A 17,519-nucleotide genomic window follows, 5' to 3' on the forward strand; every position below is an offset into this window, starting at 1 on the left:
AATAGGCAACAATCCTATAGCTTAATTCATTTATGCGGTCTTACCTACAGACAGCCATAGCTGCCTGTTTGAAGCCTATTGTTTCCAATACATTACACATACTTAGAGAGGGTTTTCGGCCAGCTCGTTGCTCAAGACTGGATGTCGTGGACGATCTCAGCAGTGTCATCTTAAGGATTCTGGGAGCCCCGGGCAAGAAATATTTCGGGTGCCCCTGTTTGTATTAAGGTTGAAGTTTATTACCTCTTTTTTCTAGTCTAAGCTCTATGTTGCCTAAAAATATTGAAATATGTGATGAAGGTTAAGATACCAAAATACACAGACATGAGCTAGAGAGAAAGTTCAATTTCCCAGGGGGCCCCTTTGGCATGTGGGGGCCAGGGCCGGACTGGCTACCGGGCAGTTAGGAATGCTGCCGAGCTGCTGCCTGATTTTACTGCAGTGGGGGCTGATTTCGTCCATGGAGACCTGCGTGAGCTTCGAAATACGGAAAGCAAAACGAATTTCGTTTAGCTCACACAGGTCCCCATTAACGAAATCAGCCCCCAGCTCAGCAGCATTCCTAACTGCCCGGTAGCCAGTCCGGCCCTGGTGGGGGCCCTGGGCTTTTGCCCACTTTGCCCATGCCTACAAACGTCTCTCAAGTCTCTGCTCTTGATTCAATTGCTTTCCTCCCTGTTCTTGTGTTTGTCCTGCCCAGAAGCATTTCTGTCTTACAGAGTTCTGATAGGATGATTTGCCCTGTGATGGGATGAGTTGTATTCTTCTACTACACTGCTGACATAAGGAGACTCTTTTTTCTTTGTTTATACTCCCATAGAAGTTGCTTCCTATTTCAAAATGTTTGAATTTTAGTATTTCTTAAAGGGACCAGCGCCACTGGGTTGGTTGCTATAAATTGGTGCTGCCACACAGTTTCTTTTTACATTTTTCAGTTACCGTCTAACAAGTCTATTGACGATGTTTGAACAGTAAATTTGAAATAGTAAAATAGCTATATTTGCCAGGATGCATATGCATGCCTGCATTAGGAGGCATGTATACGCATTTGCCACCATCTTTGAAAGGCTTTTTTTAATAGAATACACATTCCAAGATGGTTGCACATGCATTTACATGCTTGTGCATGCATATGTGTTGTGATGCACTGACAGCCATTTGAATTAGCTAAAGCCAATGCCAATGCAAAAGCCTTCTACTGCTAAGACATTGGGCTTTGCCAATGCTTGTTTTATATATCTCACCAACAAGTTCAGCTTTGGGGTGTCTGGTCAATATTTAAATGCAAACAATAAGGGTACACATTAAAAGGAAACAGATGACAAACAGCAGCCTCTCATAACAAACAACAGGGGGAGAGAGATCATAAAAGAGTTAGTTGCCTGTTGAAATCACACTGAATAGCGGTAGTTCAGACCAGAACATGGGCTTCTAGGGGAATTCACAAGGGCATATTATCAAGCCCATTATCGCCTCTTTAGCTGCAGTTTCTTGCCGCTAAAGCGGCGATAATTTTAACTCCTTTTCTTGATAATATGCCCCATAGTTCTGATAGGTACATCTGCCAGTGGATTCCTCACCTTGTGAATATCCCCCTTGCGTTAGCAACATTCTGAAATTCTTTTGTAGCTTCACGCTGACGTGGACGTGGACGATGTCATAGAGGCACGGCATCGCACGCGACTCCTCTGACGTCACCGACACTACAATAGGCCCACGCCGGCGCGATGGCGTCAGTTCCCTTTTTTCCGCGTCGTCGACGCTAACGGTTTCGGAGAATCTCTGTAGCCTTTTAGTAACTTTGATGCTATTTTCTTCACTTTTCTGTTTCTTTGTTTCCTTCACGATGTCATCAAAGAAGACCGGTTTTAAGCCTTGCAGAGTGTGGGAAAATGATGTCCATCATGGACCCACACGAAGATTGCATCTGGTGTCTTAGCTCGGATCATGATGTGGATGGATGTTCATCATGTCGGAAGATGAACCCAAAGGTTCTGCGAGAGAGAGAGACCAAACTTCTGGTGGCGAAGCTGAGAGGTGACAAGGGTAAAAGGTCTTTGAAGTCTCGTTCGTGAAGGGCGAGGTCGAGATCGGCGTCGAGATCAAGGCCTCGAGCGGAGTCGACTTCGAGATCATCATCAGATCATGCTTCGAAGTCGAGGAAGAAGCATAAGAAAAGAAGACATGAGTCCCGACGTCACTCCGGTAGGGATTCGGACTCGAGGTCGAAGTCATCCAAGAAGGTACGTTCGAAAGTGGTTCCACCGGAGGAGGACTGGGATCCGGTAGGTGAGGCTTCGCCTTCGGAGTCGCAGGTTCCGGCTCCGTCTCCGGTACAATCTCCGGCGCCGTCCCCGGCCCGTGAGGATGAGGAAGAAGTTCCGGAAGGTAGGAATTCTGCGCCTGTGGAAGAGCCGAATTCGGAATCTCCTCAAGGCCAGCCTGAGGGTTTTCAGCCACCATTTCCGGCCCCGGGCCAAGACCCATCGGCGTTTTTGAACACTATGTATGGTGTGTTTTCAAGGGCTTGGTACCCCTCTGGTGCGCCTTCGGGTCCCATGGGTCCACTGACTTTCAATTTAGGAGTTCCACACTTCTTTGCTCTGGCTCCATTTATGCCATTCATGCCGGCTCAGACACCGCCATGGCAATACGAGGTCGTCGACGCCAATACCGACGCCGTCTGCTCCGAGTCGACCTCGAGACCAAGCCGCTATGCCAACGGATTTGAAACCGACGTCGGTTCCGGCTCCATCGGAGTCGTTGGTGGATCCGGTGGTGTTGCGTGTGAAGGAAAGGTCAAGGAGGGAGGCTCAACGCCTCATGGAAGAACAGAGGTATACAGAAGCTCAAGCTGAAGTGGAAGAAGGAGAGCTTGAGGATGACTGTTTTGATAGTCTGGCGGAGGGTAGTGGCCTGGAGTTTTCTCCCGAGTGGGAGTTACCTTCCGTGTCTGATGCCCCTTCGAAAGATGTTCAGCCTCATCATTTGGTTATGAGGAAGGCGGCGGAACTTTTGAATGTGACCCTTCCTACAGTAGAATTTAAGTCCAATCTACTGACTGAGGTTCTGCATTCACCCAGTTCTGTGGTGGAACCGTTACTCCCCTTTAATGAAGCTTTAACAGAGCCTATTATGGAAGTTTGGAAAAAGCCGCTTTCAGCACCAGCTGTTTCCAAGAGTGTGGCAAGAAGGTACAGGGTCGCTCCTGAAGACCCTGCTTTTCTGACTTCACATCCTTTACCTGAAAGCTTGGTAATCCAGGCAGCTTGTTCCAAAAAGACTGTAAGTGCATTTCCTCAAGTGCCTGGGGATAAGGATGCCAAGAAGCAAGATCAAGTTGCAAAAAAGACCTTTTATTCTGCGAGTATGGCATTAAAGTCAACCAATGCCACTTGCCTTATGGGGAGATGTTCATGCTCTCATGGATTCACTCCGTCTTCTGGCACCTAAGATCCGTGTTGACAGCAGGAAGGATTTTGAAGAGGTGTTGACGGATGCGCAGTCAGCGGCTCGCCAGGTAATACAAAGTGGACTGGACACTGCGGATTCGGTGGCACGCATCATGGGTACTGCGGTTGCTTCAAGGAGATCAGCATGGCTGAAATCTTCAGATTTTTCAGCAGATATTCAGGCCGCTTTGATAGATCTGCTGTTTGATGGTGCTGGACTCTTTGGTAAAATAGCTGACACAGCCTTAGAAAGATTTAAGGACAGTAGGGCTACTGCCAAATCTTTAGGGCTTCAGACCAGGGGTTCTTCTACCAGAAGATTCAGAGGATTTGGACGCTCTTCCTTTTGCTCCTATCGGCAAGGTCAGCAGCAGCAGCAGCAGAATCCCTTGTACAAGTCGTACAGGGGAAAACAAAGAGCTCCTCCTAGAGGACGCCAAGCCTTTTCCTCCTCCACCTCCTCCAACCCCCCAGCCACAGAAAAGCAGCCCTAGATCCGCCATTCAGGATCATGTGGGTCTGGTAGGGGGTCGGTTTACCCACTTTCTACGGGATTGGGAATCGGTTACATCAGATCTTTGGGTTCTCAATCTCGTAGAAAATGGGTATGCTCTTCCCTTTTGGGAGTTTCCTCCCAATTACCCTCCTTGCCAAGGTTTTTGCACGGAGGAACACCTCTTGCTTCTGCAGGAGGAAGTGCAGACTCTTTTAAGAAAGGGTGCGATAGAGGTGGTTCCAGAGCAGGAAAGGGGTCAGGGATGCTACTCCCGGTATTTCCTGATTCACAAGAAGAATGGCAGACTTCGTCCAATCCTGGATCTCAGGATCTTGAATCTTTATCTGAAACAAGAGAGGTTCAAGATGCTCACCCTTGCGCAGGTTCTTCAGGCACTGCTGGAAGAAGACTGGATGGTGTCGCTCGACTTGCAAGATGCGTATTTTCACATCCCAATCCTGAAGTCGCACAGGAAGTATCTCCGTTTTACGGTGGGATCGCAACATTATCAGTTTGCGGTCCTTCCTTTTGAAATTACTACTGCGCCTCGAGTCTTCACCAAGGTGATGGCGGTGGTGGCTGCACATCTCAGAAGATCCGGGGTTCCAGTATTCCCCTATTTGGACGACTGGCTGATCAAAGCAGAGTCGTCAGAGAAAGTGCTCCAGCATCTGCAGGAGACTACTCAGTTGTTGTACCGGTTGGGTTTTTCAATAAATGTGCCCAAATCTCACCTGGTGCCCTCCCAGTGCATCCTGTTCATAGGTGCAGTACTGGACACAACTGTATGTCATGCATTCCCTCCTCCTCCTCAAAGTATTCGCGACATTCAGGAAATGATACCTTTATTTTACAATGGAGTGGTCATTCCAGTCCTGAAGGTCTTTCGCCTGCTCGGTCTCATGGCTTCTTGCATTCTGTGGGTCAACCATGCACGCTGGCACATGAGGGCGCTCCAGTGGTGCCTCCACAGGCAGTGGTATCAACAGAACGGGGATCTCAGGGAGTCTGTGAGGATCTCCAGAGAAACTGCGGCGGATCTATCCTGGTGAGGCGTGGAAGGCAATCTGTCTCAGGGAAAGCCCTTTCATCTGCCTCCCCCGGTGGCCACAGTGATTACGGATGCATCCACTCTAGGGTGGGGTGCTCATCTGGAGGATCTGGAGGTCAAAATTCTTTGGTCTCCAGAGGAAAGGTTGCTTCACATCAACCTTCTAGAGTTACGGGCGATTCATTTGGCGCTCAAGGCCTTCCTCCCTTCCCTTCGCGGTCGGTCGGCTCAGGTCTTGACGGACAACACCACCGCGATGTGGTATGTCAACAAACAGGGAGGAGTGGGGTCGCAGTGTCTCTGCAAAGAGGCTCTGCGCCTCTGGTCCTGGGTTCAGGACCATCAGATTTGTCTGATGGCAAATCATCTGGCCGAGGTTCTGAACGTGCGTGCAGACATTCTCAGTCGGCAGTTCTCGGCCGACCACGAGTGGAGACTTCACCCGGAGGTGGTTCGTCACGTCTTCCGGACGTGGGGAACTCCTCAGGTGGACCTGTTTGCCACTCGCAAGAATGCTCACTGTCCATCATTCTGCAGATCTCCAGTATCCGATGCAAGGAGCTTTGGGGGACGTGTTTCAGTTGAGTTGGGGAAGTCAACTCCTTTACGCATTTCCTCCCATACCTTTGATTCCTCGGGTTCTGAGGAAGATTCGCCAAGTCCGGGCCCAAGTTATTCTGATCGCCCCGGATTGGCCAAGAAGGGTGTGGTACACGGATCTTCTCCACCTCTCCTCTCGCCCGCCGCTCCGTCTCCCGTTCAGGTCAGATCTCCTCTCTCAGATGGAGGGGCAGGTTCTACACCCCCACCTCCAGACATTACGCCTTCATGCATGGAGATTGAACGGGGCAACCTGTACTCCTTTTCTCTCCCACGTGATGTGGTGGATGTCATTCTTTCGGCTAGACGTGACTCCACTAAATCCATTTATTCATACAGATGGTCTAAGTTTGTCTCTTGGTGTGGGGAGAAGTCTGTTGACCCTTTAAAGGCTTGTTTGTCCGATATTTTACAATTTGCTCTTTCTTTGGCACAGCAGGGATTTGCTGTTGCCACAGTCAAGGGTTATCTTTCGGCGTTGTCGGCATTTCTCTGTTTGCGGGATCAGCTGTCTCTTTTCAAGCTCCTGTGGTTTTAAGGTTTTTGAAGGGCCTCACAAATAAGTTCCCCCCTACTCCCTTTATTGTACCTCAGTGGGATCTAAATCTTGTTTAACCTTCTTGATAGGTTCTCCCTTCGAACCCTTATACAAGTGTCCCATGAGGATTTTGTCTATTAAGACGGTCTTCCTCGTTGCGATCACCTCGGCAAGGAGGGTAAGTGAGCTTCAAGCTCTTAGTTCCAAGCCCCCGTTCTTGACCATTCATGCTGAACGAACGGTTCTTAGGACCAGGGCTGCTTTTCTCCCTAAGCTGGTAACTCCCTTCCATCTAGGACGATCTATTACCCTTCCTACCTTCTATCCTCCCCCTCACCCTTCCAAGGAGGAGGAGAGACTACACCGTCTAGACCCCAAAAGGGCGGTGAGCTTTTATCTCGATAGGACTAAGGGCTATCGGCTGGATGACCAGCTCTTCGTTGGATTTGCTGGCTGCAAGAAGGGAAGAGCGGTGCACAAGCGCACTCTTTCAAGATGGATCATCCTCTGTATAAAGATCTGCTACTCTTTGCCTGGTAAGGAACCTCCAGAGGGTATAAGAGCTCACTCTACTAGAGCTAAGTCGTCAACGACTGCTTTGTCTAGGGGTGTACATGTAGAGGATATTTGTAGGGCCGCGCCTTGGACCTCCCGCCACACTTTTGCGAAGCATTACTGCTTGGATGCAGAGGTGAGGAGGGAAGGTCACTTCGCGCGCTCTGTCCTCCAGGATTTTTTGGTATAGATGAGTGGACACCCTCCTCCGGGAGTGGGACTGCTGTGGGGCTCTATTCACAAGGTGAGGAATCCACTGGCAGTTGTATCTATCAGAAGAACAAGTTACTTACCTTCGGTAACACTTTTTCTGGTAGATACAGTATCTGCCTGTGGATTCCTCAATGACCCACCCGCCTCCCCGTTGTCCACTCGTCTATACCGAAGTTGTTGTAATTCATTTACTTTATTGTCAAGGAGTTGTTTATTTCAAATGTTTTATTGCATTTGTTTCACACTATGTGTGTTATCCTGACATTTGTGTACTGTGTATACTATGTATATATCTACTGTCGTTGGTCGGTCCGTGTGCCTCGAGGGCACGGGAAAAAAGGGCGGAACTGACGTCATCACGCCAGCGTGGGCCTATTGTAGTGTCGGTGACGTCAGCGGAGTCGCGTGCGATGCCGTGCCTCTATGACGTTGTCCACGAATTTCCGAATGTTGCTGACGCAAGGGGGATATTCACAAGGTGAGGAATCCACAGGCAGATACTGTATCTACCAGAAAAAGCGTTACAGAAGGTAAGTAACTTGTTCTTCATGCAGCTAACGCAACAGAGGCATATTCCCACTTTTACAGTTCCCTCAAGAAAAAACAAAATAATGAGAAACATGCGAACCCCAATCATCAGGATTTACACAAAAATATCCTCACATAAAGAGCAGAGCCTAATTTGCGAATCAAATGAGACGACATGCAATGGCTGGTGGGTGTTTGCAGCAGGCAAAATAATACCAGGTGCTAACAAGAGAGTTAGAAGCCAAAGGAGAACTGGGGTTGAGGTCTGTGCTGATGGCAGGATGAGGATCAGACTCCTGAAATAGACTGGTACACTGCAGGATCTTCCTTAAATTGCTGGGGAAGTCACAGGAGGTGAGTGAGTGAGTTTCACAGAATGTTGCAAATTCAATAACCAGTGTAAGTACTACCTCATCAGCGAGCTTTCCCTAATCACAGCCTCCTCTATTTATCCCTACACACTGTGAAACAAAGCCAAAAATAGGTACAAAGAAAAGCGTTTGATCTTATTTGGTTAAAGAGAGTGATCAGGCAATGATTTATATTTGAAGAGTGTAAAGTTCTTGAAGAGCGCTCTTCAGGGCTTCATCAAGCTGCCAGTATGATAGTTTAGGCCTGAATGGCAAGTTTCAATCCCATTATAAAAGTTAAATGAACCCGAAGATGAGCTCAAAGCGAGCCATCAATTCTCGAACGCTTGAATTAAGGTGCGTGCAGATGGGATGTGAAGGCCAAACACTGACCACATATAGGGGGTGTTTTCTGCAACTTTGAATGGAGACAGGGCAACCGGCATGGTAAGCTCACCAGGCAAAGGAAAGAGATTTGAAAAAATAACCCTAAGTGGATCAGAAGTGGGTATTGGATGAAAATCTTTCAATATCTGGAGGAAAATGCTAAATCTGAAGGATACTCTAAGAGTCGAATTTCCACTTCTACTCTTTCTCAATGATGCAGAAAAATTAGTCAGTGGATTCTACTCGTGATTTAGACTTATTCTCTAGAAAGTGGACGATTTTTCAACAGCCAAATGTAAATCAGTTACTGCCAGTCACAACATAAATGATGTGTCTCTAGGTTAATCTGAAAATGTGTGTTCAGATGGCCTAAAGGCAGAGCGCTGTTGGAATGAGTTAAGCATTCCAACATGTCCCATTCAGACTCTGAAGCATTAAGATATAGAGCAATTGAAAAATGACAAATAGGAAGTGGAAAGATGGATCTCCGATAAATTCTCCACCTTGAGCGCAGACATTCTTCTCTGCCAGTCGCCAGTCAGTACTCCCAGGTCCTCAGATGATTGACACTCAGCAGCTGCCAGGTGTAGTCTGTCTTCACTACCAGCATAGTTGCTCTGAAGTTGGCATCTTTTTTGCAATCTGTGGCTGTGTGCGATACTTAACTGCGCTGCCAACTTCTCTCATAGATACAGGTGACAGACGTACCACGTGACCTCAGCATTACTATTAGCATCTTGCTGACTTCAAACAGCCAGTATAAATGAGTTTCTTTTATCTCGAGTAATTTCCACCAATGGGCTCACCCATCTTCGAACCGTATCAGTTCAAAGAACGGTCCATTGGTGAAATGTCACTTCAGTGGGCGAATTCAGACCAATCATTGTAAACTCACACTGACCATTGCATCTGAGCAAGGGTGACACTCTCCTTATACGCACTACAGTGCTTAATTTGTGCCAGTGGCTCCAGATGGAGGACACGGCCCAACGACGTAGCAAGAGTGCATGGGTCCTAATGCGAACAGGGTAAACGGGCCACCCATCCCCTGGTTTGTTAATAAAAAACAGCTCATGTTGCATGGGCCCCCTCACACCTCTCAGCTCCCCCACCACTGTAGCCACTGTGCTATTATAAGCTATAGCTTTGGCACTGACACTCATTTTTGTTTTCTTCATCAGACTTTGACCGAGTGCAAAGAACGATAGCACAGTGCAAAAGATGGAGGAAGAGAAAGGAAGGTAAACAGTGGACAAGTGGAACGGCAGAGACGAAAAGCACCAGCAATAGTGAGTTAACAAGGCAGGAGCTGGATGGAGGTGGAAGAAAAGACTCAAGGTAGAATCAAGACTGTGCAGTCTTGTTATTCGGGAGAGTTAGTCATGGACACCTACGAAAAACTTTGGAGCTTTGCACTTATTTATTTACAAAAAAGCCCTGCAGTCCTCCCAGCAGTCCTAGAACAGTGTCTGCACCACCCTGTTAAGCTTGGCATGAACGTAATATAGTTTCTATAAGATTGTGTAATGTATAGGTCAAATGAGATGTTGTAAATCGTGTTAGTATGTCAGAAACTAGCATCTTTACTGAGTCAGTAACCTGTCCATCGACCAGTATTTACAATGTTCTGTATTCTTTGCCTCCATTTTCTCCATCCCAATGGGGCTTCCCAAAAACCCACCTTTTCTCCCAAGATGAACAGCTTGCAGAATTTCCAAACCACGTGAGACCCACTCTCTTTTCCTATGCTGCTCCAATGAGAGGGGTTGCCAGTGCAGCTATGTATTGGTGATTCAACTTTCCATTGCCTATTTCTCATTTTCAATTGCTTGGACCTGAGAGGGGATGCAAAGTCAACACTGTGATCGCAAAGATAGGATGTTTATTTTCCCAAAATGTAAGCAGATGGGATGCACGAGCCCCCTTTCTGGTGGTAAATCAGTAACTTTAGTCAGATTTTACAATAGAATGCAAGTGAACCGCTTTGCTCTGCACTGGCTTTGGCAGGAACATCCAAGCCCATAAAATCTTTCAGTGGGTCCAGCTGGCATGGCTCCAGTGTTTCCATAACTTTACATCATCGCATTGGAGGCTGTGTTCACTCTCCCTCAAAGGAAGTACCAGAGCCTTAAAAACCCAGAACTGCTCCATGCATCAGTCGGGTCGGCCAGTCCAGTCCAATCCATTTTCAATTACAAATATGTAACGTACATCATAAACTTACTTATATAAATACATCATCGCGCCCTTGCTTTTAATCAGACCCGGAGGGATCTTGTATAAAAGTTGATTTTCCTATAAATGCTGCGTCTAATCGACAGTGATTCTAAAGTCCCCTATAAATCCTGGGCTCCGCCCTTGTTCTGACACCTTATAAATTAGTGTAAAACTAGTGAAAAAAGTGTTAGTTCCCACAATAAGAAATACAATGTCGGTATTTCCTGAATGTAATGGCGTGTGGGGGACCCTAAAACACAATACCAGGAGAAAGTGAAGTTCACTTCTTCAGCACGCAGACCGCGGTGTCGTGATTAAGAGATCAAACATCGGGCCTGGGTTCAGTAACCACAAAGTAAGACATTCCTGCTTATCTGTCAAAATTGGCTGTTACATCGCAACACCTCGATACATCACCTCGTCAGACAAAAAACGCTTATAACTATACATATTTGAGCACTTTCACTAAGGACAGTTCAACAAATTAACAAATGCATTTGTTAAAGGTGGTTATTGAAAAAGAGTGGGGCAATTCAGTGGTAAGCCAGCGTTTACAAACGTAAAAGTCTTGAGGCCTGAATCAAATTTAAACGCCAAATGCACCTGCCCATGAATCCAGTATAGCTTCATTCTGCACCGTCCAAATTCAGGAGCTGGAGACCTCTCCATCTTGTTACCTTCATTTATTTCTTTTATTTAGGCATTTATAAAGTGCACTGCTACCTCCAAACGGGGGTGTCTCGGCGCTTAGGCAGACGGCAGATGATAGGTGTAGAGTGGGGAACTAGAAGTTGGTGAACAACCAAGTCTTCAAGGCACGACGAAAGATGGATTCTGACTCAGAGGAGTGGAGGGAGAGTGGCAGGCCGTTCCAGATTTTGGAGTTAATGACCGCAAAGGCTCTGCCATCTGTTCCAGACCTGCGAAAACGGGGTCGAAAAAGGAGACGAAGATGGTTAGATCTGAGGGTCTGCTTGTGTTGATAACGCTTGAGTCTAGCTCTAAGGTATGCAGGGCCGTGTCCCCGAAAAGCTCTGAAAGTCATAACGAGAGCCTTGAATTCAATACGTTTAGTCACCGGTAACCAGCAGAGCTTCCTCAGATGGGGGGTGATCGCGTGGCAGAAAGGGATTTTACAGATCACTCAAGCCGCAGCGTTTTGTACAATCTGTAGACACCTAATCAAATAGGCAGGCGCCCCAGGCAAAGACTGTTGGTGTAATCCAGATGGGATGTAATTAATGCATGGATTACCGTCTGATGGGACTCCAGGGGAAGAAAGTGGAGGAATTTATGCAACATGCGGAGATTCCCAAAGCAAGAGGAGGACACCTGTCTAACTTGAGTTTTGTAGGAAAGTTCATTACCAAACCGGAAGCCGAGGTTCCTCACTGAGTCAACAGGCTTCGCAGGTGGATTCCTCTCAGGTGGCCACCAAAGTGTCGGGGGAGGCAGGATTTTTTGATTGAAGAAGAGTACCTCGGTTTTGTCAGAATTAAGCTTCAGAGTGTTAAGTGACATCCACGACGAGATGTTACTCAGACAGTGTCTAAAGTTAGAGAATGCCGCTTCGGAATGTTCTTCAAAAGAGAAAATCAATTGGGTATCATCAATGTAGGAGAGCACCCTCACCCCGCAGGATTCGACCAGTGCCTCAAGGGGTGATAGGTAGATGTTAAAAAGGAGAGGACTCAAGGCAGAGGGGTTTCTTGTCGGAGACGAACAAATGCAGAAAAACTTTTTGAGTCCGTATTCCCAGATTGGGCCGGATCTAGGACAGGGGTGTGATGTTCGGCTGTTTCCTCACACAAAGCTTTAATTTCACCAAAATCAAGCCGCTAGAATTATGACCTCCTCCACTTGCTATAGCGAGGCCTCTTCCCATTCATCACCATCTTCACTGGTGGTTTCCCATTCAGCCGCGGGTTACCTTCAGAGTTCTCTGTCTAGTGCATCGTTGTGTATAAGGAACAACTCCTTCTTCGTTGCCTCATCGCCCTTATGGGTACTTAAGAGCTTGGCGCTCCTCGAATGTCTGCCTTTTGGTAGACCCTTGCACCCACAAGACTTGACCTGGTGGATGAGTTTCCTCCTGTGATACTCTTCCATAAGACATCAGGCCCCCTCGTTCGCTCTCTCTAATCTGTTCTGTAATACTAGCTGATTTCTTACACCATAAAGAGTATTCAGATGCTTGAGTGCTTTATAAAAAGGGTTTAACGCAACAAAACTGAAGGACCATCAGACAGTGGCATTTGCAAGACTCATCCCCTCCACCGCCACCACCACTATGACACAGAAGTGGAGCGTATAACCTTGTCGATCTCGACCATGTTCAGAGTCACGCAGAGGGATAGATCCTCTATGAGAAAATATCCTCCAATGGAGATCAGTGGGTTCAGGGCTCTCTAGGACTATATCTGCCTTAAACTGAGGGAACAGCTAACCCAAAGTCTAATCAATTGTATAATTGAAGAGTCTGAAATTACTTTATGTCATCAGATAAAACACAGAAAATGAATAAATAAATAGATGATGCCATGTATGCGCTGTTCCTTAATCTGTCAATTTACACCCAATATCTACATTTCTTCTGCCACCTATTCTTTTTTGCAGGGCCTATTCCTTCATGTGACCTCCAATTTCTTCCACTTCAGTTATCATCATTTCTCTTTCATGCTGTCTTTGGTTTAAAAACACCTTCAAATTTCATCACTGTATTTATTTTTATTTTTAAACTTTAAATGTACGCTTTCTGTGGCAGAACACTGTCAGCACTGCAGTGGCTATATTCTGATATACCTCATTTACTCCAGATTCTGCAAAAATATTCAATGGCTCGAAAATTCTAATCCCTGCACAAACCTCTGTTTTCCCAAAGATCCTAGTAATTATCGCTCTCAATAAATTGCAAAGCACGTGGTATTGCATCTTATCAGGTGTAATATTTAATGTCAACATCAACATCTCCAGGGCATTCATATTGAGGGCCTAATTCTGCTAATGTTAATATGTTAAATTCATGCGTATCAAAATTTTGTGTAAGCAAAATGCACTGATTCCACCCTGTTGTGTTTACATATTATTTCCAGTGGTGCCCACCATGTACCTGTCCGCCATTCGCTTTTGGCCTAGGGCCCCAATTATTTATTGCTTGTGGTCATTGCTATTGCTATATTATGAGGATAACTAAATAACAATATGTTACTTATGTGTTATGCATTATGATAGTATGGCTTTAGTTCATATGCTCATGTAATGTATACTGTCTTAGGAACAGTTTTCTGACTTTGGTGGAGGGGTAATCCATCGCAATGGAGTATCCTCTCTGCCAAAGCGTAGTTCCGTCTCCCTCATTAAGAGTCAGCCAGCACTTCAGTATGTAGGCAGTGGAGACTACTCCATCTCCACTGCCTACATACACCTCAGATGGGTGGGCGGAGTAAGAGCCATCGGAGGTTTGCCCGTATGTTCGCACGCCCTATTATAAATGGCACTAACAGGCAGTGAAAATTGCAAAATTATCCAATGGCGTTCAGAGAAATCTCCCATGGTGAGGGGGGTGGGGGGAAGGTCATTGTGTTTTAAAAAAAAATCCTGCTTTGGGATTTTCTTTTCAAAAATAAAAAGAAGTTGAGCGTTTGCCATATGGCTCCATCATGTTGATGGAGGCGTCTGTGAAAATTTCAATGCATTTACAGTAACCTCTGTGACAGCGGTTCCTGTAAATACATGAGATACCCGCGGGGGCAGCAGACATCTCTACATTTGGTGGGTGGAGTATCATCGTCATGGAAGGAGTAAAGTATTCTGTCATGGCCATAGTACTTAATCTGCCTGCCAAAGTCAAAATCAGGCCCTTAGTTTAGGCCTTGTGGTTTTCACTGTGTATATCCATAGGTATGAACGTAGGAATTTCCATGGAATGCTTCACACACTGCATCAGTGATCACAGGGACAGTTTCACACAATGCAATAGCTCTGTGAAATAATACATAAAGCATGTCTTGTCTCTCAGTCAGAGAGGTGCATCTTGAAGTCCATGGAGTTTGATTCCCTACCACCAAGGACACTGGCTGGTAATAAGCGGAGCTCTCAGACTCAGACCCTGGCCTTGTGGGCTCTGGCAGCACACCTGTGCAGACAGGTATGCAATAATGTACTGCCCCTCTCTTCTCTGGCTTTCAGATGCTAAAGCAAAGACTCAGTAGGAAGGAGGATTATATAGAAGGACATGTTGCCTATGTACATATCATTTACTTGGTTCATTCTTTATCCCCACAATATCTGGGATATTTGCTACTATAGTTCAATATATGTTCTGCAAGTTTGGCTTCTAATAAAAGCCTCTAACGATACTAGTACTGTGTAGTGTATTGTGCTTTCTTGGCTTGATATGAGCTGGGGCAACTCCTAGGTTATGGCGGAGAAGCATCGCCACACTCCTCAGAGCTAGGAGATAAAATAAATAAAATGGTAATAAAACCATTTATTATCATTCTATTTTTCCCCCCTGACTGAGCCGAGTGGCCCGAGTCTAGGGGTGGGGCGGGCCATTGTCCAAGACATCAGCAGGGAGGAGATAAATTGTGCACTATAAGTGCGCATGTCGGTTTGGCCGTCCGTCTTAGGGTGGGAAAACCAACATGCGCACTTACATTTCCCCAACCCAGCTGTGTAGCACAGCCGGTTGGAGAACAGCAGTGGCTCCTCCGCTGTGGTGGAGGAACATCGCCTACCCCCCGCCAGCACCCTCAAAAACTTGAAAAATAAAACTATAAGAAAAAATTGTTTAAAACTCGTTTTATTTGTATTCTAAGTGACTAAGTGCTGAGTGTTGTGGGCGGGGCCAGGGGGGATGAAGTACTGGAGGGGGAGTGGTAGGCACTGTTATCAGTGTGCATGATGGTTTGGCCCGCTGTCTCACGACAGCCAAACCGTCATGCACACTGAAGCTCTCTCCAACAAGAGCTGCGTTGCCGGGTTGGAGACAGCATGCACAGGGTCCTAGTCTGTCTGAGAGCACAAATTCACGGCACTCGGGTCAATCCTGAAGCTGTTCTCATGCATGAGTGGAGCTTCACTCTTGGCCGCAGGGCAGTCTGGGAGCCGGTGTCTGCAGTGGAGAGGAGCAGAAGAGCGCAGTGCTGGGGGACAGCAGGGAAGTTCTTTTTTATTTAGTATTTTTTTATTTCTCTCCATTGTCCCCCATCCACCACCACCTTCACCCCCCGCCTGCCTCTTTTTCCCGATACGAGCCACTTCTGGTGGAGAAAAGGCACAAACTCCCAGTGCCTGAGCGAGCTTTAGTTCAGCTCGCTCAGGCCAATCCTGGTGCACCTCTCATGCTAGGTAATAGCATGAGAGCAGAGTCTGGATTGGGTGGGGAATCTGGGAGTCTGAGCAGTGCGACGCGATCCTGGAAGAAGCTGGATTTAATATATTATTTCCTCCCCAACCCACCTGTGTGCTGCCCTTGCCTCACCACTTTGTGTTCTTAGCAGCCGCCACTGGCTTTGAGGAAAGGTGAGTGGAAGTCAACAAAATACCTGCAGTCTCTCTAGATAATGTTTGTTCCTAATGTTAGTCTCTCCCAGGTAAGTTTGGAAGAAGTTCACAGTACCCCAGTCCATTAACCTCACTGTGAAAAGTAAGTTGGTATACCTACCCTGCCTAGGGGCTAAGATAAATCTGCTGAGTGTGCTCAGGATGGGTTTGGTATGCAACAACACTTTGGAGGGGAACATTTGAAAGGTGACACTTTCCTTCGCCTTGGGTAGTATACCTTCCTTCCCCGCAGAATCCCTCACCCTTTAGGATGAGGCATAATTACTGGGAAGAACACCCAGGTGGATTGCCCTACTACACCCACAAACTGGTGTTCCATGTATTGGTAAATCTGATTTGCCTGTTTTTTTAATTAATCAGAGCGACAAACAAATATGCTTGTCCCATACGGAAACAAAACAAGAAATAAAGCAATTCATTTGTTTTAGGTGCACGTGTCGAAGCAGGCTCTCCATGAAAACTGTACGTGTCCCATGCAGGTAATGCAGCCCCACATCCAAGGTACAATACAGACTATTCTCAGAGTCAGCAATGAATGTCAAAGAGTCACTGAATTCCATTCTCAGAATTCTTCACTGGGCAGTGCAGATTGAAATGAGGGAGGGACTTACCTCTACACGTTTTGCCATCAGAATCCAAAACATGGCCAGTTCGACATTTACATATGAAGGATGTTTCAGTATTGATGCATTCGTGGTCGCATCTGTGGTTCTCCAGCGCACAGTAGTTTATTCCTGTGTAGGATTGAACATAGATATAATTAACAGTCGCTTCACCCACATGGCACAGACACAGTTGTTCTTTCAAGAGCACAATATCTTCTTCCCTGTTTAGATGGATTGCCATGTCTGGCCTTTACCCTTCTTCTTGGAAAGGGTCTATAGTAAAAAACAAGTTCTAAAAAGGGGAGCTGCAGACCCCAAACATTATAGGCTTAGTAGCCTTCTTGATATCTCATTAAAGATCTTCTCTAAGATTATTTAATCCAAACTTGAAGACTGGGCTTTTGAAACCAAGAGAATACCAATAGAACAGGGGGACTTTTGGGAGGGTCATTCCACTATAGATCATTTATTTGCATTATGGACCATTATTTGAAAGGCACTGGAGGTAAATCAAAGTCTGTGCTGTTGCTTTGTAGACTTCAGAACAGCCTTTGATTCTGTGGATAGGGATACTGTGGGGGAAATATGTTGCCTGGGACCTTCCGTTAAACCTACTTAGTGTACTTCAATCCTTCCATTGTGGTAATTGGGCTCAGGTGGAGTTAGACAAGTCGGGTCGGTTATCACAAAGAATCTCCATCGAGAATGGCCTCTGGCTAGGGTGCGTTTTAGCACCTCTGCTTTTTAGTCTGTTTTTAGCCCACCTTTAATTCCCAATCTAAGGGCCCGATTCACAGAACTAACTGAAGATAAAATCCTAAACTTACTACCATTTTGGTATTCACAGAAGGCAGTTACTCATTTTGGTATTCACAGAAGGCACTTACTCATTTCGGTATTCACAGAAGTTAGGACTCCTAACTTTAGGACTCCTAAATGCCTTCCGTGAATACCGAAAG

At 46.3% G+C, this 17,519-nt stretch overlaps 1 protein-coding gene across 2 annotated transcripts in view; it reads right to left on the minus strand.

Moving 5' to 3' along the window:
- Positions 1 to 17,519, minus strand: part of MATN2 (matrilin 2) — a 669,488-nt gene that overhangs the window by 184,205 nt on the left and 467,764 nt on the right. For both annotated transcript variants that reach the window (XM_078686985.1, XM_078686983.1), the window contains exon 8: positions 16,567 to 16,689. In XM_078686985.1, coding sequence (XP_078543111.1) covers positions 16,567 to 16,689 — 123 coding nt within the window. The remainder of the gene's footprint in view (positions 1 to 16,566; positions 16,690 to 17,519) is intronic.

This window comes from Lissotriton helveticus, chromosome 4_1 (assembly GCF_964261635.1).
Source record: "Lissotriton helveticus chromosome 4_1, aLisHel1.1, whole genome shotgun sequence".
Lineage (NCBI taxonomy): Eukaryota > Metazoa > Chordata > Amphibia > Caudata > Salamandridae > Lissotriton > Lissotriton helveticus.